This window comes from Ylistrum balloti, unplaced genomic scaffold (assembly GCF_031769215.1).
Source record: "Ylistrum balloti isolate Yb309-2 unplaced genomic scaffold, AGI_CSIRO_Ybal_v1 Utg370056, whole genome shotgun sequence".
Classification (NCBI taxonomy): Eukaryota; Metazoa; Mollusca; class Bivalvia; order Pectinida; family Pectinidae; genus Ylistrum; species Ylistrum balloti.
Window position 1 is genome coordinate 90474 of NW_026782106.1, and position 27160 is coordinate 117633.

At 34.5% G+C, this 27160-nt stretch overlaps 1 protein-coding gene across 2 annotated transcripts; it reads left to right on the forward strand.

Moving 5' to 3' along the window:
• The first annotated feature begins 4918 nt into the window (after window positions 1-4918).
• LOC132549414 (2-phosphoxylose phosphatase 1-like) lies at window positions 4919-25913 on the forward strand. 2 transcript variants are annotated; one of them, XM_060213347.1, is made up of 3 exons: window positions 4919-5042; window positions 22681-22965; window positions 24682-25913. In XM_060213347.1, exons 1-3 carry the CDS (start codon window positions 4919-4921, stop codon window positions 25893-25895), a joined length of 1623 nt encoding a protein of 540 aa, XP_060069330.1. In that variant the 3' UTR covers window positions 25896-25913. The 2 variants fall into 2 exon arrangements, with proteins under 2 accessions (XP_060069330.1, XP_060069331.1); XM_060213348.1 differs by lacking the exon at window positions 4919-5042 and adding an exon at window positions 18302-18468.
• The last annotated feature ends 1247 nt before the right edge of the window (window positions 25914-27160 follow it).

Genomic DNA, 27160 nt, shown 5'->3' on the forward strand with positions numbered 1-27160 from the left:
CGAGTTATGAAACAAACTCAGGATCAATTAATCATATAACAAAAGAGGTAACAGTACATCCGTGTATTACCATGAAGTAAACATACAAGACTCTGGTCCTTGTACTTTTTTCAGGAGTCTCTTTGTAAATCCTTCAGATGTTCATATTTTGCCATAGTTCCATCGCATTGATGTTCAAATATTGTACCAAAGACATACAAGTAAATAACACCTTTTAATACAAATTAAGAGTTCCATACAGTAAAATTAAACAAATAATATAACTGCATCCTGCAGCTGTTTCGTCCTACTAGGGTTCGTCAGTGATGCAAAGGGTGTAAAGTTTGAAGCCTAGGGGGGCGATTGAGGAAAACCAACGTGATCCAAATTTTAATTACAATAAGGATTCTTGAACATGTCGGTATTTCATTGTTGTCTAAGATATTGTTTCATCAAGTGTTGATAAAAAAGAAATAGCATTTGGAACAATGACAATATATATTATTCTAATTGAAGTGAAGACATCAGGCCACTGAAAACAAATTTCAATATCCGATTTCCGCGCTGCTCGAAGAAAATTTACAGACATCGACTGAGTTTGTCCTGAAGACCACTGGCCAATAAATCACGCCATGTTTGTGTAATGTTAAACGACGTGTTCGGTGCGGGAGGTTTGCCGTCAGCCCAATCGTTAACTGTAAAACGATACTAAATCGTTAATAACTGACAGAAGGACCTTGAGATTATTCTACCCATATTAGTGTCGATGGTGCGAAAGAGAATCTGGTTGGGGAACAAACAAGCTCGGACTTGAATGGCTTTGGCGTCAACGCAGCTGGAAACTTCTGTCAGTCATAATGGATACAAAACTGTAACGATAATGATATTGCCAACTTTGGCGAAGTTTTGGGGCCTCAAAATTGAATTATGCCATTCGGAGACGCCGGAAAGGTATATGAATGTAGACCAATATTTCGCATCTCCGATAAGCAGTGGTATACACTTACTGCCAACATCTCCGATTTCCTATATGATATATATGACAGTTATATGAAAATACATTCAGCATTATTTCTCCTCAAATCTTCTACTATGACAAATGTATCACATTACAAATTCTTATTTACATATAAAAATCATCGTTTCAAAAGAAATCACACTTTCAGCGTTTCAGCGTACCGTACAGTCAAACGTATAAAAGATATTACACTTGAATTTAGCTAACCAGGCTTTTAAGAAAGTCGGGCTATTTCTGACTAGTCAGATACTTTTGACAGCAAAATGGGATATGGAGATTTGAGTATAGAACGAGTCCGAAACACAAGAGCTAATGGCCTTTGGCACATTGGGATATGATGTTTATTTTGACGAACAGTACTAATATTGAGCTAGAAATGGGGCCTCTCATAATGGATGGTGTTCCTGAATTTTTAATAAAGTGACAAAATATAGGAAATTCAGCTGAAAAATTGCCATTACCTATCCGAAGACGTATGCGCTGATGTTTACGCAGGGAATAAATGTATATACTAAAAAAAGCGATCTTATTGTTCCTCTACAGCCAACTGATGACAAGAAGACGTTTGGTATCGTATGGGTTACTGAAAGCGTACATGTCTCGGTTTGCTCCAGATTTGAACCATTAATAAATACTTGCGGTTAAATGAAGTCAGTTATATGCCTCTAAATTATATGTAAATAAAAGTAACATCCAGTTAGAGCAATCATAATGAAGCTCAACGTCTGAACCACCACTTAGATACATGATAATAGTATGCAGGGTATACAATGGGCTTTATAGAGTTACGTCATCATTTCTATAGGGAAGTATTAAATATACTACATGTTGTAATGCTCTTAGTTTTCATCGTGAATGCAAAAACGTCCAACAAGCTGTAGAATTGGTTTTATATTGTAATACTCTAATCTTTAGAACACTGTAGAATAATAAATTGTCGCGGGAGGTGGAGGGGAGGGGCAATTTCTTTGAATTCATGAGTTTTCAAAATCTACGAATATATCTGTCCACGAAATATTGAAATTGCATTTAGACTTTTGTTGTACTGATGTTAGCATTAGTATCGGCATGTAATAGGAAGCTATGGAGACCAACATATCATACACATAGGAATTATACTACATAGATGGCTAATGCATTCTCAACATATCTCAACGCTTTTTCCATTTAAGAGCATCATTACACACTACGGGTTTAGAAGTTCACTCGAAGCAACAAACTGATAAAACAAATGTCATGTATTGTTTTGTTTATATGTAGTCCCCAACTTAATCAATAAATTATGAGATAGTACGGGATGTTTCTGTGAAACATTTTTATAAATATCTCAAATAAATGCTTTAACATTTGCTACAGATATCGTTTATTCTAATTAACAACCTAGGATAAAACATGTTTACAGATTTCTATTGCAGTTATTTCACTATGAACTGCACTTTTATCAAGAGACTAACGACCATTTTGGATACACCGAATGAGGCATTTAAGTGACGTTAAGACTTAATATCAATATTCTATAGTTTTATGCCAACATTAAATAACGCATGCATCAAAAACGGGATTGAACATATCGTTAGCAATCAAGAAATGCATTATTCAAGTAATACCGTGTAAACGATTATTTGTCATAACATCTTATCCCTTACCAAGTTATTACCGACAGAAAAATCCATCGGAAATGGCATTCCAGGAACACATCTTATCCCAGACACGGGCCTTGTGCACAAGTATGGGTATAAGATTAGTTAAAGACAAGCTTTGCCGGACTAGATTCAATCTATACCATTCTCAAAGCAACAGACTTGTATCTACACTCTTGGGGATCAGTACTCTGTTCAGCTCCTATTTCCCATCGTCTAATTGCACTAAGCAAGAATTCGTGGCATAGATACATGGTATTATGACGACAACGGTTGGAGATAGCATGGAGTTAATTGGAACAGAAATAGCAAAATAGAACGTTTACGAGATAAATGAACACACAATCTCTTTGTAAACACGCGTAATTGGTTTTCAATGATTATTTAACTATCATGTGCGTTTGGGTTACGGCAGGACCTACACAAAGGCAGCATCGTTTACCGATATTGCACGGTTAGGCTGATGGAGAGTTAGTCTCGAAGCGGTGGTGGATGGTTGTACATAGATGGTTAGGTCGCTATATATATGAGGGTTACTTACAACTTACCTATGGAAGATAGTATGTAACTAAGTATATTGTGACATTGCGCAGTACATTCATCTATGGATTGTATTTAAATGGAACGTTATTTTTTACAGGTAAGTTGTGGCTTTTTTGGTAGTTTTATATATCTATTCCACTATGAGGAGGGGGCCTACTAATAACGGGTAAGTTACAAATCTTAGGCAGCTGTGAATAACTATTTCACTATGGGACCTTACTTATAACGGGTCAGCTATGAATCTTAGGCAGCTGTAAATGACTGTTTCACTACGAGTCCTTACCCTTACTGGGTAAGCGATGAATCTTAGACAACTGTAACTAACTATTACACTATAGATGCCTTACTTAAAACGGGTACGTTATGAATCTTAAGCAGCTGTAAATAACTATTTCACTATGAGGACCTTACTTATAACGGGTAAGTTATGAATCTTAGGCAGCTGTAAATAACTATATCACTATGTGGACCTTACTAATAACGAGTAAACTATGAACCTAAAGCAGTTGTAAATAACTATTAAACTGTTGGGCCTTACTTATAACAGGTAAGTTATGAATCTAAGGCAGTTGTAAATAACTATATCACTATGGGAGCCTTACTTATAACGGGTAAGGTATGATTCTAAGGCAGTTGTAAATAACTATATCACTATGGGAGCCTTACTTATAACGGGTAAGTTATGAATCTAAGGCAGTTGTAAATAACTATATCACTATGGGGCCTTACTTATAACAGGTAAGTTATGATTCTAAGGCAGTTGTAAATAACTATATCACTATGGGGCCTTACTTATAACAGGTAAGTTATGATTCTAAGGCAGTTGTAAATAACTATTACACTGTGGGGCCTTACTTATAACGGGTAAGTTATGATTCTAAGGCAGTTGTAAATAACTATTACACTGTGGGGCCTTACTTATAACGGGTAAGTTATGAATCTAAGGCAGTTGTAAATAACTATTACACTGTGGGGCCTTACTTATAACGGGTAAGTTATGAATCTAAGGCAGCTGTAAATAACTATTACAGTCTGGGTCCTTACCTTAAACAGGTAAGCTATGAATATTAGGCTTCTGTAAATAACTATTACACTGTGGGGCCTTACCTTAAACAGGTAAGCTATGAATATTAGGCGGCTTTAAATACCGATCCTCCTATGGGATAGTAAGCTTTACTTGGTAAGGTTTAGGTCTATAAAGTTTGTAATAGGTATTATATGGATCTGTGTATACATAATTACGATGTATGGGAGCATTATTTGTAAGAGATAACCTATTAACACTGTAATGATATAAGCTTACAAGCGATAATGACCTTTGGAACGTGTAAATGTAGCATGTTAATAGTATAAAGCATTGAAGCCTTGCTCGTTACAGATTACCTAAAGACCAAACTATCATAACGTTTACATGTAACAATAGATTGCATGCTTGTCATGTTCCGACACTGCTATCATGCTGGGTATCTGAGATAGCACTGTTCTGACACATTATTCCAGGGACATACATTGCACAATGTACCTCAACTTCTCTTTAGTTTCTGCATGCAGTGTGCAAGTAATGCTCTGTTGTTGATAAAAACAAACTGATGCATTTAATGATTTTAATTACACTCACAGTGAAAATTATTTTAATGAAATTCCAGGGAGAGAGCATGGGACAAAGTGAAGTCATCTTTTTGTCTGTTTTTTGACGGAGAGGATATTAACAACTGCTGGTGATTTCCTCAACTCATCTATGGCTATGTGGAGAATGTGTAAAGTTCGCTCAAGAATAAAGACAATCATTCTGGCCTTGGGATGTTTAGGAAGACATATTCTGCCCTGTCTTGGTATCTGGTTCCTGCTTCTGGTTGGGATATGTAAGTGTATTTATGTTACCAACTTGATTATATATAAATGTGAAGGGGAGGCAGTAAAGAAGGAGGGTGAGTTTCTTAAAGTCGACGAAAAATTGTCAGTACTGTAGACGTTTTATTCTTGCAATGATTCCATTTTTTCCAGTGTACCAAAGGCATGAAGTCAATAGAACCTATTTGTATGGAAGTCATGAAACGGGTTAAACCTACGAGTGTTACTTTCATTTTCAAGGTAGCTTATTTACACGGTTTTACCCCATCCTTGAACACAGCGAAAAAAGAAATTTCCAATCATTGCAATTTTCATATAAAAATATATATTCTACAACAATTGTGAAACAGGCTTCAGGCTTATATAAATTACTCTTGTTGGTTCGGATTCAAGCATACAAGTGTGTTACTGAGGGATTAAACTAGAAGATCCCGGGAAAACCCACATTTGTTGATCAGGTGGGTTGACTGGCCTCCACACCTTTTCACGTCAGCTCGGGGAAACGAACCCCTGACGTCGAGGTCAAAGGCAAGCGCGCTACCGATCCCTTACAGAATTGAAAAGGTATTCTAGTATGACAATAGCATGAAAAGATATACCGATAAACATAGACAAAACAATGAGGTGTTTTATCTACAAATATTTGTTTATAAAAAATAATTTCATAAATAAATATGATATGTTTGAAATATGTATAACATTAAAAACAAACATAGTTTTAGACGAACATCCACATGTTAACAGATTTTCTCTCTAGTCTACAGTGTGTGCAGTTTTATTTTGTATTTGTTCCGAATCAGATTCATGACCTTTTGGTATCACTCTAAGCTTGTCCTAAACCATCATTATGTGTGTGTTTATACATAGGTACAATGGTAACGATCAGATATCTGACAGATTTGAAACCTTACCTAAAGTAGCAAGTATTGAACAAATGAAGCACAACCAAACAGACGCATGTCTTATACACGGTGGACCAGACGTTCCATCATTACACCTACCGAAAATTCAAACCTTATTTAGTCACTGTATTACTGACAAATCCTTTTATTTCTTCGTCCCAGAAGATAGCTTTAAAATGTTAATTCCCTGTCGACATTTTAGTTAGATACCATTTATTAAATTAAAGTACATTGCACAGTTCTTTCGGCCTATTGTGCTGTCCTTTTGTGCATCCTTTGTACAGTTTTCTAGAACTTGTCAGTGTTCCCACGGTTTTTAATTTTGGAACTTAGGAGGCGACGAAAAGAAACCGAATTTGATCGAAATAGATGTCAAACTCTGGATGGGGAAATTCACATGCCCTATAATTCAATAAACATTCATAATTTTTATATATATGCATCTGATTATTTCAAAGGAACGCCAATTAGCTTTCAAAATAGCAAGAAAATATCAACGTAATCATAATCCAAATTCAATAAAATTTCCACGGAGTCTACTAAAAATGTACAAGGAGAATAAGACCAGGTATCCGGGAGAGTCAGTGTGTTAAATCGATTGCAACCAAATCGGGCTTGAATCTTGACTCAAGGGGATACTTTTTCGCCCATCAGTATAGTATTTGTATCTGTATCCCCGCTTCATTTATGATAGCTATCAGAATATATAGTATCTAGGGGACACAATTATCTGAAATATTGGGGGGAGGGGAATACATTCATAATAGCTGCTATCAGAATATATAGTATTTAGGGGACAATTATCTGAAATATTAGAGGGGGGAGGGGAATACATTTATGATGGCTATCAGAATATACAGTATCTAGGGGACACAATCATCTGAAATATTGGGGGGGGGAATACATTTATAATGCTATCAAAATATATAGTATTTAGGGGAAAATTATCTGAAATATTAGAGGTGGGAGGGGAATGCATTTATGATGGCTATCAGAATAAATAGTATCTAGGGGACAATTATCTGAAATATTGGGGGGAGGGGAATACATTCATAATAGCTGCTATCAGAATATATAGTATTTAGGGGACAATTATCTAAAATATTGGGGGAATACATTTATGATAGCTGCTATCAAAATTTATGATGGCTATCAGAATATATAGTATCTAGGGGCCAATTATCTGAAATATTGGCGGGGGGGAGGGGAATACATTCATAATAGCTGCTATCAAAATATATAGTATTTAGGGGACAATTATCTAAAATATTGGGGGGATACATTTATGATAGCTGTTATTAGAATATATAGTATGTAGGGGACACAATTATCTGAAATATTAGAGGGGAGGGGAATACATTCATGATGGCTATCAGAATATATAGTATTTAGGGGACACAATTATCTGAAATATTAGAGGGGGGAGGGGAATACATTTATGATGCTATCAGAATATACAGTATCTAGGGGACACAATCATCTGAAATATTGGGGGGGGAATACATCTATAATGCTATCAAAATATATAGTATTTAGGGGAAAATTATCTGAAATATTAGAGGGGGGAGGGGAATACATTTATGATGCTATCAGAATATACAGTATCTAGGGGACACAATCATCTGAAATATTGGGGGGGGAATACATTTATAATGCTATCAGAATATATAGTATTTAGGGGACAATTATCTGAAATATTGGGGGGGGGGAGGGGAATACATTTATGATAGCTGTTATCAGAATATATAGTATTTAGGGGACAATTATCTTAAATATTGGTTGGGGGGGAGGGGAATACATTTATGATGGCTATCAGAATATACAGTATCTAGGGGACAATTGTCTGAAATATTGGGGGGAGATATATTTATGATAGCCATATACATCAGAATGGTATTTAAAGCGTAATTTTTTTAATATTAAGGGGGCATATAACAATCCTATGCTGTGTTTTTTACTTGAAAATGTCCTGCATCTTTATTGGAAGTTAAACTCAGTAATACCTATACTTAGTGCCACACATGTACCTCCCTTTACACTTACTGTATAAGGCCAAAGACCAGATAGTTCCCCTCTGATAGACAACTACTCAGAAATGAAATTGGTCAGGATCCATCATCCTTATGGAAGCCTTGTATCCTTTCACTCTTATAAAGTGAAACTACAGACAGTGTACTGATAACAATCATAAAAGGCTCAACATTAATTTATAGGAATCAGTCTTTGGCTCTTTATGATGCAAAACAGATAGAAAAAAATAGTCACTCTGTATCATAATTTTCATTTTTTGTTTCAAATGTAGCAGAAAGCATCAGGCTTTAGAGAATGTGTACAAAAAACAAGAGGCCTATAAGGCCTGTATCTCTCACTTGGATCTTAAAGCCCAGCAATGTTATACATGCCTATAGATTGGGTATTTAAAATATTTAAAATTAAAGTGCAATCATTTAGGTTCAAAACCAATAGGTAAATTCTAATATCATCACTGTCTTTCTCTTTTGATTTCTAGAAAGATCTGATATGGTATCTCAACTATATCTAAAATATTACCCAGAAATAATATCCCTTGAAGTGTGCCACGCCCAAGGGTCAATTCTAATGTAACAAATGTGTTTATCTCATGATGCCAAACAATTCTATATATAGATGGTTTAGGGGTGGGGATTTCAACTGTTTCAAAGGTATCATCCAGAAATTATGTCCAGAGGGGTGGGGCCACGACCGAGGGCCAGTTCTTACATTGTGAATGTGTTCATCTCTTGATCCTCAACGTTGCTATATATTGTTATGGGGTGGGAATCTCAACAGCTTCAAAGATATAACAAGGAAACTAAGTCCCTGGGGATGGTGCCAGACCCAAGTGTCATTCTAACATTATGATTGTGATTATCTCTTGATGCCCGTCATTGCTATATATCGTTAAATATAAACCTCCCCCTGGATAATTTTCTGATGACCACCATATATGTATCTCCCTATATATAAAATAAGACTCCCCCTAGATACTTTTCTGATGACCACCATATATGTATCCCCCTATATATATATGATAAATCTCCCCCTTAGATACTTTTCTGATGACCACCATATATGTATCCCCCTATATATATATGATAAATCTCCCCCTTAGATACTTTTCTGATGACCACCATATATGTATCTCCCTATATATATATGATAAATCTCCCCCTTAGATACTTTTCTGATGACCACCATATATGTATCCCCCTATATATATATGATAAATCTCCCCCTTAGATACTTTTCTGATGACCACCATATATGTATCCCCCTATATATATGATAAGACTCCCCCTAGATACTTTTCTGATGACCACCATATATGTATCCCCCTATATATATATGATAAATCTCCCCCTTAGATACTTTTCTGATGACCATCATATATGTATCCCCCTATATATATATGATAAATCTCCCCCTAGATACTTTTCTGATGGCCAACATATATGTATCTCCCTATATATATATGATAAATCTCCACCTAGATACTTTTCTGATGGCCTCCATATATGTATCCCCCTATATATATATGATAGATCCCCCTAGATACTTTTCTGATGGCCATCATATACATGTATGTATCCCTCATTTATTCAATAGGCATATGATGTTTTTAACATTAATAACAAGTATTTATATATCAATATATACTTAACTTATTTCTATATGGATCCAACTTGAACAGATACCTTTCCAGTAATGCATGAAATGAAGGATTACTTTAAGTATAATGTTATCATGATTATATTACATGCCTTTATCAAAAATAAGATTTCATTTTAAATATCTGTGTGGAATAGATCTTAAAACTGCCAGTCATCAGTAATATGTCTCATATATTTGATATATAAATTTTGTACACATCCATACATCATACAATTTTAGATAATGAAGCTGATGTAATTACAAAATGGGAGGAGAAAACATCTTTATAGAGAAGTTTGGGAAGTTTGGACAGAAGGTCTCCTCACTGGCAGGTGTGATCCCTGTTCTCCTGTTATATATAATACAGGTAAATTTACCTGTACACAGCAGGTCTCCTCACTGGCAGGTGTGATCCCTGTTCTCCTGTTATATATAATACAGGTAAATTTACCTGTACACAGCAGGTCTCCTCACTGGCAGGTGTGATCCCTGTTCTCCTGTTATATATAATACAGGTAAATTTACCTGTACACAGCAGGTCTCCTCACTGGCAGGTGTGATCCCTGTTCTCCTGTTATATATAATACAGGTAAATTTACCTGTACACAGCAGGTCTCCTCACTGGCAGGTGTGTTCCCTGTTCTCCTGTTATATATAATACAGGTAAATTTATCGGTACACAGCAGGTCTCCTCACTGGCAGGTGTGATCCCTGTTCTCCTGTTATATATAATACAGGTAAATTTACCTGTACACAGCAGGTCTCCTCACTGGCAGGTGTGATCCCTGTTCTCCTGTTATATATAATACAGGTAAGTTTACCTGTACACAGCAGGTCTCCTTACTGGAAGGTGTGATCCCTGTTCTCCTGTTATATATAATACAGGTAAATTTACCTGTACACAGCAGGTCTCCTCACTGGCAGGTGTGATCCCTGTTCTCCTGTTATATATAATACAGGTAAATTTACCTGTACACAGCAGGTCTCCTCATCACTGGCAGGTGTGATCCCTGTTCTCCTGTTATATATAATACAGGTAAATTTACCTGTACACAGCAGGTCTCCTCACTGGCAGGTGTGATCCCTGTTCTCCTGTTATATATAATACAGGTAAATTTACCTGTACACAGCAGGTCTCCTCACTGGCAGGTGTGTTCCCTGTTCTCCTGTTATATATAATACAGGTAAATTTATCGGTACACAGCAGGTCTCCTCACTGGCAGGTGTGATCCCTGTTCTCCTGTTATATATAATACAGGTAAATTTACCTGTACACAGCAGGTCTCCTCATCACTGGCAGGTGTGATCCCTGTTCTCCTGTTATATATAATACAGGTAAATTTACCTGTACACAGTAGGTCTCCTCACTGGCAGGTGTGATCCCTGTTCTGTTATATAATACACGTACTGCTTGACATGACCACGTGTCATTAACTAATTACATACTTAAGTCACATGACACCTGCACAGGTACCTGGTTCAAATGTTATTGACAAAAACCAAAGGCCGCACGGCCTGTAGGTACACATACATAATCATATACAATATACAAGTGGCAGAATGGAGGGTTGATACAATAGCATACACAATTAAATTGACAATTTAGTGTTAACATCTATTGGAAACATTTTGATCATCTAATACATCTACCATTTATGTATTTGTTACATTTCTTAAATCCATGGCTGACTTCAGAAATCTACATGTATTGAGTTGTTTAAGGCTATTTTTGTGATTGTCTTTAACTTTGCAAGATGTTAATGACAAAAGATGTTGAGGGGGATACAAATACTATAGGGGGATACCTTTATGATAGCCAGAAAAAGTATCCGGACACTTTAATGATGGGGAATACAAATATGATATGACATCAGGATTTGACGTGACATCGCTTTAGTAGTGATAACTAATTCATCCTAACGAATTTTCATGTCGAACCCTAAAGTCTTTCATATTAATCTTATTATTTAATAACTTTCATACTTTGATGATTTTTTTTAAATACGTAGTTCTACCACACCAAAAAAACAATTTATGAGGTCAAATGATATCCCACAGGTTTGGATTAAGGACACACGTGCTGCGATAAAATTAGAACAAGCACCCGTTCAAATCGTATCAATAACGTTAAGACTTAGAAGCTTGCTTTGTATACAAAGCGTTTGATCACAGACCTTGGAGGACACCGGTAGATAAAACGCATATATAGGTAATATGTATAAGTATTGATGTTATTGAAATTTTAAACACATTCATCATGTAGCAATATGTCATCAAAGGAAATTGGAAAAGGTCTCAACAGAGAGCTATTACGGAAACGTAATTGATTTCAAAAAAATCAAAATATAGGCGTACAGGAAACCACATCTCTACGTTATGCTTCAAAATATCTTTACATATGGACGAACAAAAATAATCAATATCATATGAAACAAAACATAAAGAAATCCAATTAATAGAAGACTTTTACTGAAGTCGGACCATAGAAGTAAAACAAATGCTAAGAAATACCAAACATAAAGGTTGACAGATTTCGGTTTCTCCCGAGCCCGCTTTGCAACAGATACATAGGAAACTTAGCGGTACCTTATATTTGTCATCATAGCTGGAAAGAAGACATGATGCCCTGTACATAAGCTGTGCTATTCAATCAAAACTGTATTTAAAATGATACGTGTTTTTATACATTCTGATTGTGAAAATGTCACACGCCGTCTGTATTTCCTTAATAGATAACCGGAATGATGTGGCCATTATCTCAACTCTTACTTCCATTTAATTGTTTGATTACAACTCACGTGATTATTACTTTTGAGGAGAGGTATCATACAGAGAAAACATATAAATTAGTATGTATAAGTACGGAAGTATCATCAAAGTAATGTACACCAATCTGTGGTAAAATATGTAACATTCACCAATGTGTGGTAAAATATGTAACATTCACCAATCTGTGGTAAAATATGTAACAATCACCAATCTGTGGTAAAATATGTAACATTCACCAATGTGTGGTAAAATGTGTAACATTCACCAATCTGTGGTAAAATATGTAACAGTCACCAATGTGTGGTAAAATGTGTAACATTCACCAATCTGTGATAAAATATGTAACATTCATCAATCTGTGATAAAATATGTAACATTCACCAATCTGTGGTAAAATATGTAACATTCACCAATCTGTGGTAAAATATGTAACAATCACCAATGTGTGGTAAAATATGTAACATTCACCAATGTGTGGTAAAATGTGTAACATTCACCAATCTGTGGTAAAATATGTAACATTCACCAATGTGTGGTAAAATGTGTAACATTCACCAATCTGTGGTAAAATATGTAACATTCACCAATGTGTGGTAAAATGTGTAACATTCACCAATGTGTGGTAAAATATGTAACAATCACCAATGTGTGGTAAAATGTGTAACATTCACCCATGTGTGATGAAATATGTAGTGTAAAATCTATTATGTGGTAACATATGTCGTGTCAAACCCAGCACATAGTCGCCTTATATTTACAGTCGTTCCCCGACTAGACTGATTAGGTTTGTATGAAGAAATGACTAGCGGACTCCTTTTTCGCAGATTCTTATTGAAATTAAGACGATAATCAAGAAATGAACCCTCAGGGGTCTTCATTTATCAGGTCTGATTATAATGTGTCCCATTGGGATGGCGTGTGATTGTCACGTTTGAAGAAGTAAGTTTGGATGCGATGAGCCACGTATGATGAAATTATAATTCACGTCCCGAGACTTAACGTGCGGTGAAGATAAGGAGTTAAAACAGAGATCAATGGAAATAGGATTTTTGGTATACATATATACTGTTTCAATCTTTGGTTTTCAAGCTAAAGAGTACACATAATGCGTTGGTCAGTTAAATACCATGTATATATATTGTATGATGTTAGTAACTCTGAAAATAGAAGATTCAAAAACAAAGTTATCCCAAATTATTGTTTTAATTTTCTGTATTTGATGAAGCAGAAGACCATACTCTTCCGGAACACCTGGTCTTATTTTCCTTGTACTTTTTCAGGAGTCTATGTGTATATCTTTTTTTGCATATTTTGCCCTATTTGTATTGAATTTTGAGTTTGGATCATGTTGACATGTTGGTAATTTTTGTTTTATTTTGTTTTTTTTTTATTATTATTATTTTCGTGCTGTTGCAGAAATTGAATTGCAGTGAACGGAGGGACTATCATGTTTGTACAGTATAAAACATCCTACGTTTCCAGTTTAGACAATTTATTGCCCAAGTGCATGACGAACTAACGTTAAAGCGTGTGTTCTGTCCAGTTGTGGTTTTATCATTCGGTTATCGAGAATACATTTCACTTGATATTGATTAGTGAGTTAGCTGTTACTGGGATGCATACTTCCAGACTTCTCTGCCACGATATAACTAAGGCACATTCACGTACATTTTATAATGCAGAATGATATTGGAGTCGTGCAAATCCTGATAGAGAATGAAACATTTATTTTTCGAAATGCAAGAACCCATGCGAAAGGAATATAAAACCCATCCTAAACACGTAAAACTTAGTTAGCTTCGAGAAGATCACTAGTTAGCGGGAATGCGGGGGTTTTAGGAAGATTCCTAGTTGATTCGGCACGGTATATTGACACTCAAACACACCGGTCTACAGATGTCATGGGGGTGATTTTCAATTTAGGTGCAATCCCACAAAAATCGTTAAAAATTCGTGAAAAATTGGGTAGAAACTCTGTTGACGTAATTTGTGAGAAATAACAAATAAAATACACAACAGTGAAGCACGTTTTTACTCCGTGGTTTGTTGATATAATATATTGATGAAAATATCTATAAAAAATGTTTAATCTTATTCTTTAAAATTTTATTTATTCTTTTATCATTTTTAATATTTAAAAAAATATATTGTTATTTTATGTAATATGATGTGACAAAAGGATTGGTCAGTAATTTTACCAGCTTATGGTCGACCTCTCCCTAAAGAACAGGTATACCAATTATGCAATAACAAGTCACGTGATTACATATAAAATTATTTTATCTCGTTCCTTAATCACAGCATTCTGTCTTAGCGACTGAAGTAAATGTCAGTGTGACATTACAAGTGAAATAATATGAATCTTTGCGATGCTTGTTAAATCAACTTCTATTGCGTGGCTTGGAAGGAAATATCTGGGAAGATTAATTGTAGATGATATCCAAATACACCTGGGAAACACACATGGGCGGACACGTGACCCCGTATTTTTACATGCAAGTCCAGTCGGGGAATCGCACTGCGTAACAACTTTGTCAGCTGACCAACCATTGACAACTTTAAGTTGGAATACACATGTATCTTGTCATTCTTTCCGCTTGTGCAAGAAATTAGTCCCAATTTAATTTGTATCTGAAGTATAAGAATAAGGATGCAGCCATTTAAAGTGAGCAACATGAAAACTGGAAAAAATATCAGCCAATCAGGTCTCAGCGGCCTCGTTAGATTTGCAAACGATTTGCCGGTAATCAAACTTGAACACGGATTAAGTTTCATAAAAATCCTACCAGTCCTTCAAAAGATATCATGAGGAAAGCAGCATCCGGACGGTGAGCGGACGGATCGACGGCTGGACGATCGGACGGAACCTATTTGAATACCCTCTGGCAGCTTTGTTGGGCAGGGATTATAAGGCGTCCCGAATAACAATAGATATTGATTATTAGTGAGAAAAGAAAATTGTTTCAAAGAATGTATGCATTGGAAAAGAGATTATTCAACTCCAATTTATTACAATTGATGGTCTTGGTTGATGAATGCAGAGGTTTTAATATCAGAGAAAAGCCCCGTGGTTGTACGTGTGTTACCCTTTTTAAAGTCTGATCGACGAAACAAACCCTGCCTACTTGATGAAAGTGGGCAGGATTATAACGATATTCAACTCAACCGCACATAATTTAATAACACTGTGTTGAAATTGTGTTCGATTTGGTAAATATCGTATGATTGAATATAACAGGTCCCAAAGGAATCCCTCATACCTTTTATCCATTCTCATAACATTTGTCAAAAGCAAATGTATATTTATTGCAAGATATTACAGACTGGTAACCGACGGGTCGTTTCCACTTTGATTGGTACACTCTAGATATTCAGCAAATTGAAAGCTAACGCAGTCTACTAGAAGGCTGAGGTTTCAATTATTGCCAATGACAAGATTGACATTTTCTGTTTCTCTCTCTCTGCTTTTTTTTTTTTTTTTTAATCTCAACTGTACTGTAAATGTATTTCCCTCGGGTTGATAAGAGTGCACCAATTCCTGTCAGAAAGTACTTCCGTATCTGTGACTTTATTCACACATTCTGTATTAATCCATTTTTTGAAAGTGGTTGCAGATAGCTTCCTGTGTTTACACGGTATAGAATATAGTGAATGGTCCAGCTGGTTGTTAATGTATCACATTAACAATGATGTCGTTGATTAAATTGCAGCACACATTACAGATAATATTCTGTCAGAGGCCTACTTAGATAATGTACGCATGGATAGTCTCTATTTTATAGTAGGCTTGCGATGCGTTTAATTTCATGTTTTTTGTTTTATATTATTTTTTCTCCGGCTAATGGTGTCTTTTTATCGACTTATAGATCTATTTTAATAACTTAAATGAAAAAAATAAATTTACTTTATAAACTGTTGCCAAAGACCATATCTTACTGCTTTATTTTAAACGTATTCTATAGTTGAAGGGTTTAAGAGTTTCAAAAGATCGAGATTTTATTTCGCGTTAATACATGTTTTGACACAACATCGGCTGTTCGTCAGCTTTTCTTTCTTGTAAATTATGTAAAACATTGTTTGAATGCCGACCTTGACATGCCGGGTCGCTAAACATAGTGAGGAATTATGACTAGCGACCGCGACCAAGCCCGAAAGATAAAGATACTCAGAATCTTATTAAACTATACGATTCTTCTTCGAAAAGTGCTTCGACTAATTCACATAATTTCATATCAGTCCAAAATTTACTTGGTAATGTTTACTTGATTTTTTAAAAAAAAATTGACATTTTCCACCATATACTTACCATCAAGGTCATGACGAGGCCGTGGGTTACCGAACCACTGACGTACGTCTGAGAGACGATGCCACGAAAAATGTAACCAACCAACAAAACATAAGAAAAGAAAACAAAGCCTAGTAGAGACTTCTCTAGGTTAGCTTTTATGATTGCTCACGGAGTCGTGAAGTAATGAAAGTGTTTTCCCTCAGTTATTTGTCGCAGTGTCCCATACGCTGTTGGTGTGGACTTTGGTTCTAACTGGACAGATCAAAGCCATTTTGTCGGCAGATGAGAAATACCGTACTGTCTACGATTAGAAATGACTAACAGAACATTTAAGGCTGACAGTGGAATTCAATCTAGGATTAAAGTTCACTAGCTTAATGCATAGCTTAAACTGCGTTTTGGTCTTAGAATGACAAGTGAACAGTAATCACTTGTAACAAAGTCAATTAAGAAAATTCAGTTTAAAAATCATCAAGCTTTTTCATCGTCACTCGTTGGTCTTCCACAGCCATTTCCCTTCGTTTCAGCGATATGGGGATCGAGAATGCGTCACACTTCGCTGCTAAACTTAAATTATTTAAGTTCAAATCAGTGTCCTATTCATTCGTAATATCTTAAGTCCTTGATTTAGGTTTGTATTATTTTTAATGTTATGTTTATTATTCATGTGGAGAAATAGGCTCGTTCAACTCATTAACATTCTTGAAATAATGCCGTCAAAATATTTGTGACGTCATCAAATCTTGAAAGGCGGCAAGCATGTAAAACAGTGGGTAGTGGGTGGGGTACAAGTACAATTTTCTTTACTTTTGACTCAGTATCCAGTATCAGATTTAGATATAAAACAAAACGTTATCTCTATTTATTTGTAAAATAATGTCTATGCTGTTTAATGCACGAACATGTAAATTGATGCTATCTATTCGACAACTGCACTTCTTGTTCAGTAGTATTCAAAATGAATACATCAGTCACATTTACATTTGAACTGTGTTAGATTTTCTAAAATATACTACAATGCCTTACTGTGACAATCTGATTATTATCTGGAAACGGCTGAACGGAGACACCGGATTCAGAACTTGCACATATTCTCTTTCCCCTGATATACGTTTAAAGTGTCTTCAAAAACCAAGATGGCGGGTATGCAAGTTAAATGAGCGAGCTTAATTTGTCGTATGTGTTTTATTTTTTTTTTTCCATTTCAAGACCAACCATCTTGCGCTTCAATTATAAATCTTGAAAACCACATGCCAGTCTAGATCTACATGTATATGGATGTTAAAAATGGACCGTTGAAATACCGCCTTACCGCAAGCACTGACATCTCTATCTAGAAGAACATGTACGTATCTATGTGCCGCAAGCATTATCAGTTGGTATGCGCGAACCAAGTTCGCCTACAATAAAAACAGCCATCGGACAATGAAGTACTAATATAAAAATAGCTTTGAGATAGGATTAGATCTTATATTCAATAGGTTTGTTTTTAAATATAAAAATGTGTTTTCACGTGAGTGATATTGTTTTAGTATGTACCGTTCATAATATATTTCATTGCTATAAGCGACCTTGAATACCTTAATGACTTAAGGGGCAATATGATACGCTGCAATGATTTAAAAACGAAGCTGCACATAAAAACTATTGCAAATGTATGTATACGTACTCATAAAGTAATATGCGTATGACTGTGTAGGATTGATAGATACCTGATAAATAGAATTGTGGACATGAGAACTATGCGGAGGAAAACACTGACCGTCGGCTTCGGAGGGACAGGATGTATAATTCTGTATTGGTATCTCAGTAAGTATTCACAGGTGGAGCCTGGAGGTATTTTGCACCAGAGAAAATGATTATTAGAAGGGTCACTGTATGATATACTAAAATCAAGAAATTCGAGCTTGAGCGATCGGCGGTAGTCTGAGGGGTTCTGACTATCTATCCGCGATTTTATCTTTAGCTAAAAAGAAATAAAATATCCTTGGCGCATTAGTTTCGGACCCCTTAAGAGAGAATAATTTTTCTCCAGCTACGCTATGTTGGTAAACTGTCACCAAACATATACATAAATGACTAGAAATGTGTTCATACTATAAGATTTATTTTAAAACTGATCGGTAAAATACCAGTATTTTTGTTAAAAATATATATGTGTGTATGTGTGTGTGTGTGTGTGTGTGTGTGTATCGCTCAGCAGAAATGATCGACATGTGTATTGGACATGTGACTGTCCTTCCGTTTTTTATGACATCACAAAATCACAGAGACGCTTGAGTTATATTAGCTTAGTATGATCCAGAAGTACGCATGTGCATAAAATCATCATTTGAACAAGAATGAAATTTTGATGACAATAAAAATGAAAATACATCTATGGTGTTGAAGTGGTTGATATCTGTGTTTATGTGTGCACCTTTTCTAAAGAGTTATATTCAAGTTTTTATTGTTTGATACTTTTTTCTCAAAGGAGCCATATTTCTTGGTAAACCTCTTTTTAATAACACAAACTGTTTGAATAAAGTCGACTTTTCAATCTCTTGGCCTACAACACCCTATTTAAATAAAATCGAAAATGAGTCGTAATTTGTAAATCATTATTTTTTTACAATAAGACTTGAAAGTGTGGACTTTCATAGCCAAAAAATTGCAAGAAGGCTTGGCCTATTATTCATGGTCGATTTTTATCCTCTTGACAGATGACAACAAAACATTGACATCTGAGGATGAATTGAAAGGCTATTGCTTGGAGGATGTTTAACATGTAAAACTGTGTTTTCAGAAAAAGTACACAAATTTGCCAAATGAAATATGTACTCATGATATTTTAGAGACTAACCTAATGATAAATCGGCAGATTAGAAATGTATTTTGTTTCCTTTCTTAGGAGACGAATGCCTATTTCTGAACAGATGGGCACTCATGTTCAAGTCAGTCTAGTTGACGTTACACTATGACAAATGAATTGATTTAGATATGTGGCTATGGCCTATGAATGATGATGATAAATTGAAATCAAACTCTGAAAGTTTAAAATGTCGACTGTAAAATAAACCAATCACTAAAGTACAGTTGCCTTTTTAATACATGCGTATGTTTAACTGTTGTTTGTAGGTGGTTCATATTTAAGCTTTTAATATTGTAGTGTTATAATATGGTTAGGGGTAAATCATACATCCTGTTCATCTCATTCAAGTGACAATTCACATCCCTTTCTGTGACACAAATGACAGTGGAAATAAGATTCTTCACCATAGAACATTGAGAAGGCAGTTTCAAATTTGGAATTTAAACCCATGCAATGAGGAATTTCGTTGAAACATTAATGACATGAGCTATATAAGGTAAAGAAAAAAAAAGGGGGCCTTTTCACAGAGATGTGTTCCTTTCTGGTCTTTATGGTTTATCCTTGCTGGTGTGACATGTCAATAGCTGCCGGTTGCATTAGGTTCCAAACCAGAGTTTTCTATAAACATAGTCACATGATTTTATTAGCGTAAGGCATCTTCAGTCTATGAAATACATAGTTTGAAGTGAGGGAGTTTCAAGTGTCAATATATTACTGTACTATGAAGAGATGATGTAGTGATGGAAATAAAGAAAAAAGATGTTATCACATATCAGACATAGATTTCTTTTATTTCAAACTTCACAAAGACATTTTTGTAGTGTTACTATACAGTCCATCACCTTGGTGGCTCATCTAGGCAAGATTCAATTTAAAACTTTGTGACACATGCTTTCAATATAAACAAATTATTTTAAGATGATTAAACAAAGTTGAAACAATCTGTGAGATTTAGAGCATTATAATTGTAATTGTGAAATAAGACAGTTTTATTTATTACAGATGCATGTACTATAGACAGGATGTAGCCAGGGCTATTCAAATTTCTTAAAGAAGAAATTACCGGTAGCAATAATTGGCAATATAATCTCAAACTGACTGGAAATATTGTAAACTGGAGAGTCTATATACGGCTTTATTGTTTGGCTATTTCCTATATGAACCGCAGGGCCAGAAGGATGCTTTTTTTGTATGCTATAATTTGTTAACAGTAACATCAAAATACAAGGGAGAAATTCATCATTCTTCAATAAGAATGCCAAATTCTGTCCCAAATTGGTCTGAATCATTTTTTGATGAATGGGAATCCATTTTGTATTAATGGCTGATTTTGGCCTCCTAAGGTATTCTGCCCCAATTTTGTCTGAAGCATCCTAGGGTGAAGGGGAATCATTTGTTTTTGTGAACAGTTAAGGCAGGGTCAAAAATGGTTAAAAGAGAATTTTTTTTAAATCCTTCTAGAGGAAAGTGTATGATGGATTCTGTCCCAAATTGATATTTTAGAAGTGACCATAATTTGTCATCTACCTTTAAAAGAATGAAATTTTGTTATTTCCCGACTGAAAGATAAATCAATGTTCCATTTTCAAATTATAAAGATTAATGGTTGATAATTTAATATCCAGTTTATCTTTTTTATTTCTATTTCTCATGGCGGCACTCACTGACGCGATCCATTTTACCGTAAGGCGTTATTTGATTATTGACATGGAATTATGTCTCAGCTAGTAACACTGAAATTCCATTGGGGTTCCTTAGCCTTGATCATATTAGATTGCAGATATTTTCTTATGCATTTGTTGGGAATTTCTTTATCTATTTCATTATACGCTATATCTTATATGTCTATTGCACAGCAATAGAGGTATAGTTTTTGAGGAGCTTGGAATAAAAAAAAATATGCAGTACATCTTTTTTTTTTTTATTGTGTGGTTAAATTTAACATTACATATAGAGGCCCAATAAAGGGTAACTTTGGCCAGTTTTTTTTTTTTTTTTTTTCGTTGTCTTTATTTGTTTAGACAAATAGTTAAAAAAATGAAGTTGCCATCTTTGTTCATTGTAAAGTATTTATATTTGTAAATATCTCAGATATATATTTATATATTCGGAAGATTTGTAAGAGTAAGTGAAATAAAAAGTCAGGAAAAAAAATCCATTGCAGGTAGCTTAATTATATGCCACTTTGAATACCTTAGTGTAATAATTCACACAACCTTTTGTTGACTCTGGTTATTTCACTAAAGGGAAACAAGAAAAAATCTTATGGACTAAATTAGGTCTGATGAATAAGGTGGGCATTAAATCTGAACTACTTTCTCTTGCTTCAACAATTAAGTCCTATATGTTTTTTGTGTCTGATTAAAGGATGGCTTTAAAACTTGACTTTGATCATTTTGACATATCTAAATCACTGGCCTTCTAGAATTGAAAAAAAATCATGATTCAAAACTTTCTTAACACATACAAATAGTACACCATTGTTTCATCCCCTTTAAGTAATTCAGAAATTTTTCTTAATTCTTAATATTATATATACAATACAATAAAGAATAAGAAAATCCAAAATGTTTGTTTTATCAATCTCTAAATTGTCTGCCTGTCTCACCTTTTAAATATGTACACCCTCCACAAGTAGATTATTTTACAAACTTGGAGTTATGGCCTGAGTAAATTTGAAGTCATTGCTATAATGAAAATGATAAAGAGAATATGAAGATATGCCATTCCATTTACTGGTCTCCATTGGGTATCTGAAGATTTTCTGACAAGTGAACAGGTATAGATAGGAATCACTGCATAACATATACATGCAGTATATATGTGATTTAAGAAATCTGTGGATTAAATACTTCATGTTGAAATAATTAAATTTGTAACCTGTTTATCCTGACACATTCAAATCTGACACATTCAGTAAATGTAATTTGATTTCACATAATAACTTTTATTGAATAGAGATTACAGGAATTCAGAAATGAAAATTTTTACCTTTTGGCTAATTTCATTTCTTTTCAATATTATACAAATGTATAACATCTAGAAATGCAAATAAGATTTTTTGAATGCAATTATTTAAAAACGCAAAATTGAAAATTTTAGACTATTGGTCCTTAGATCATTTTCATCCATGATAATTGTAAATTGATGATTAAAATTCATTGTTTCAGATGTGTATTTGAATGACCTACCACAGACTCAAAAGACACGCCTGACCCCTCACCTGCATCACAGGGAGGAAGACTTATCACCCTCATCACTGGAGAATGACTTCATCAAAAAGGTACCACAACGTTTACCAGGATCAAGAGGTAGGGGAACATGGCCAGTGGTAACATATACAGACAGAACTGTACAGCTTTCGCTAATCTCAAGAAATGAACATGTTGCCTTGGATGGCAGATTAAAGGAATATTGTAACCCTCCTTCTGTTGACATGAAGGGAAACGAGGAAGGTAAGATATAGAGACTGAGCTGAAGACTCTGTATGTTTGTACTCTCTTTTGGATTATTGTACAATCAATGCTCATAAAGGGTTTGGACTTATTGATTGAAAATAAACACCATCATTTATAAAGTTTCAGCGAAACTCTTTGTGATGGTATATTGACAAGCTGTAATGTCAATCTATATACTAGTGACAGGAATTGATTTCTATTTAATAATAAATGATCAAAAACAGATGATTGATTATGGTTTGTAATCAATTTCTCATATTAACTGCAAAATAGTTATTTGTGCATGTCTTTGTTTGAAAAAAAAATATAAAAATCTGAGGTCAACCTATTTATATGAATTAGTATATCTAGAAGCTTATACTAGCCTTTTTAGACATCTTCAAGTAAATTACTTCAAATAAATAAGCGCTTTCCGCATTCGGTTGTTATTATTAGCAAATATGAAGTGAAAGAAGAAACTTAGTGAGACATCTTGCTTTTCTCATTGTTGACATAAATGAATTCATAAAACAATGAGAAATGATCTTGCACTTGAACTGAACATTTCTACTGAAAAAGTAAGCTTGTAACTTAAAATTGCCTGGTTTATGCCAAAATCAGTATTTGTAGCTAAAGATGTTTTGGGCATACCAGGATACACTTATTTATGTGTTATACACTCTCCTTTTCAGCATTGCTTACATAACATGTTACGTAATTACAGACTTGTATTTAGTACAGTTTCGAAGAAATTGTCAGATTTTATATATGTGAGCAGAACATCTCAACATCAAAAAACAATTTGTGATTGTACATGTGTAAATCAGAAAAAGTACATGTGTAAATCAGAAAAAAGTACATATGTAAATCAGAAAAAGTACATGTGTAAATCAGAAAAAGTACATATGTAAATCAGAAAAAAGTACATGTGTAAATCAGAAAAAGTACATGTGTAAATCAGAAAAAAGTACATGTGTAAATCAGAAAAAGTACATGTGTAAATCAGAAAAAAGAACATGTGTAAATCAGAAAAAAGAACATGTGTAAATCAGAAAAAAGTACATGTGTACATCAGAAAAAAGTACACGTGTAAATCAGAAAAAAGTACATGTGTACATCAGAAAAAAGTACACGTGTAAATCAGAAAAAGTACATGTGTACATCAGAAAAAGAACATGTGTAAATCAGAAAAAAGTACATGTGTAAATCAGAAAAAAGTACATGTGTACATCAGAAAAAAACGTGTAAATCAGAAAAAGTACATGTGTAAATCAGCAAAAAGTACATGTGTACATCAGAAAAAAGTACACGTGTAAATCAGAAAAAGCACATGTGTAAATCAGAAAAAAGAACATGTGTAAATCAGAAAAAAGTACATGTGTAAATCAGAAAAAATACATGTGTAAATCAGAAAAAAGTACATGTGTAAATCAGAAAAAGTACATGTGTAAATCAGAAAAAGTACATGTGTAAATCAGAAAAAGCACATGTGTAAATCAGAAAAAAAATGTCATGTAGTTCCTTACATATACATTCTAAATATACAGATTATACAGAAAGCTGAAATCAACAGTCCTCTTTAGTTTCAATGCAGAAAAAGGCTTCACATATTCTTGGTATAAGAAGAATTCTAATAGAGCAAAGGGAGATAACAAGTACAGTACATTTTATTGTTAAATATTCTTTGATGCAATTTGTTATTTATCAAATGACAAACTTTTTTTTCTTTTTCAGGAAATGTAGGAGAAGAATTTCAATTGAGGTCTGTACATGTTATCATTCGTCATGGCGACCGGTCCCCAATACACAGTATTATTAATCATCCTAACACAAAGCTGAAATGCAAATTTGACTCGGGATTCTTGATGAAGGATGAAATACTCAGTAGCTATCTATATAAACTACAGAAAACTGAAACCAACTTCCATCCCAAAAGTGATTTCAGAAACTGGGAATTGTACCCAAACAAAGAATTTTGTGATGGTGCTCAACTGACGCCTTTAGGTGCTTTACAGCATTTGAAAATTGGACAATTTCTCCAAGAAAAGTATTTTTCAAAGGTATTTAAGGGGAATTTTTCATACACAGATATACACATTAAGAGTACAGAATATTCTAGAACTTTCCAAAGTGCTGTTGCACTACTATATGGCTTCTTACCTGATTTTGATCTGCAGAAAATCCAAATGCACTTGTCTCCAGACTTATTGTTTTGTTCTTCGGACATAACTGGACTTACATGTCGATGTCCTTTAGCTCAGATATTTAAAGTACAAGCCAATGTTATTGCAGGAAGTCACAATCGTAATGATTCTGAACACAAGCTATTAGTAAAGCAAATAGCAACTGTTTATGATATAAAACCACATCAAGTGCCATGGCTGGCGGCTGTCATGGATATCCTAATGACACAGGTTTGCCACCATGTATCTCTGCATTGCAACAAAAGAAAGGAATGTATTGATAAAAAATTGCTCAATAGAATGTGGAAAACTGTAGATTCAGATGGTGTGAAGTTTAAATCACAAAATGAACAATACTTAAAATTTGCACATTTAGCATTACATCCGTTGTTATCTGAAATTCTGATACGCATGAAAGATACTATTCTTTTGAAAAATTCTCATAAATTTATACTTTATTCAGGACATGACATATCATTAACACCATTACTGGCTATGTTGGGTCTTCATTTGAATGGAAAATGGCCACCTTATGCTTCAAGAGTTGTGTTTGAACTTTATACAAAGAGTGCACATAGAAATCCAAATCAGGGATTCATTCGTGTTTTGTACAATGGAAAAGATAGGACAGAAGATTTACCATTTTGTAGGAAACTGCATCATGGATTATGTCGATTGTATCATTTTAAAGACTTCTTAGATAATCATTTAAAAATTTTTAATATTACCGACTTTAATACTCAGTGTGCTAACACAAAAAAATAATAAATTTGATAAAAAATATTTGAGGATTTTGTTTTATTTAAGAAATGTCAGAAATAAATTGATTAAGTTGAATGATTTGACCCAAGACTGGATCCTTGAAGTTTTCATAATATAAACTCGGGGTTATATATTTTTTTCATACATTTCAAAGTCTCAAATATTTCTTAGAGCTTTGTTTATTTCAATGCACCAATTGATTGCGAGAATCAGTGGTTTACAAATGCAAGTTGCTTACTTTAAAGACCAGGTTACCGGTACTGTAAATATGTATTTGTTAACCTTTCAGGTGTCTCAGGGATAATAGTATTTTCATTGAATTATTCTTTTTATTATTGGTTCTGCTGCATGCTAGGAATTAATCGCTGAATTTTATTCAAATAATTGACCTTTAATTACTTTCAAGGTCCTGGGGGTCAAAACATCTTTAAATTTTGAAACAGTTTTCAGTTACATGTTTGGCCTGGAGCATGTTGAGATGAGATTTATTGAGATACCTGGAGTAAATGACATTGATCCGCTCTCAGCATCAGGAAGCAAACATGTTGAGAAATCTTCAAACCGCTTTTAAAGAGTCCAAAGGCTAAGTTGCTGATAATTGTTCTGTAATGCTGAGGTGAAATGCTACCGACAATTTGTTGACCTTAATCAATTTTCATGATCACGGGTACACTATGTAAAAATATTTAGCGACTTCTCGATAGCTGCATGGCTCAGGATGCTGATATTGATCATGTTGTATTATGGTCTCAAGGGCAAAACAAAAAAGTTGTTCAAATAAAGGACATTGACTCGCTTTCGAGGTCATGTGTGTTAAATGGGTTTAAATATTTAAATGTCATCAGATATTTAATCCGAAATGTCTATGTTGCTGATACTTAATGCAGAGAGATACGGCTCCCAAGTTTATTCGAGTTATTGACATTGATCCGCTTTCAACGTTAAGGACTCAAACGTGTTTTATTCTTTCCAACAAGCAATCAGTCCTTGGTCATGATATTTTTATAGCAGAATGTTTGAAGTATATACTTTTAAGTTTTATTAGACCACCATCATCAGATGGTGGGGTATTCAAATCGCCCTGCGTCCGTGGTCCATGGTCCGTCCTTCCGTAAACGATTCTTGTTACCGCTATTTCTGGGAAAGTACTGGATGGATCTGTCTCAAATTTCATATGCAGTTTCCCCTTGGTCCCTAGTTGTGCATTGTTCCTTTTTTGGACTGATTCGAATTCAAGATGGCTGACAGACGGCCATCTTGGATTTTGG

Coding starts and splice junctions, on each gene's coding strand:
- LOC132549414 (XM_060213347.1), top strand. CDS start 4,919: ATGGCTATGTGGAGAATGTGTAAAGTTCGCTCAAGAATAAAGACAATC. Junction 5,043..22,680: donor CCTGCTTCTGGTTGGGATAT/GTAAGTGTATTT, acceptor TCATTGTTTCAG/ATGTGTATTTGAATGACCTA. Junction 22,966..24,681: donor CATGAAGGGAAACGAGGAAG/GTAAGATATAGA, acceptor TTTCTTTTTCAG/GAAATGTAGGAGAAGAATTT.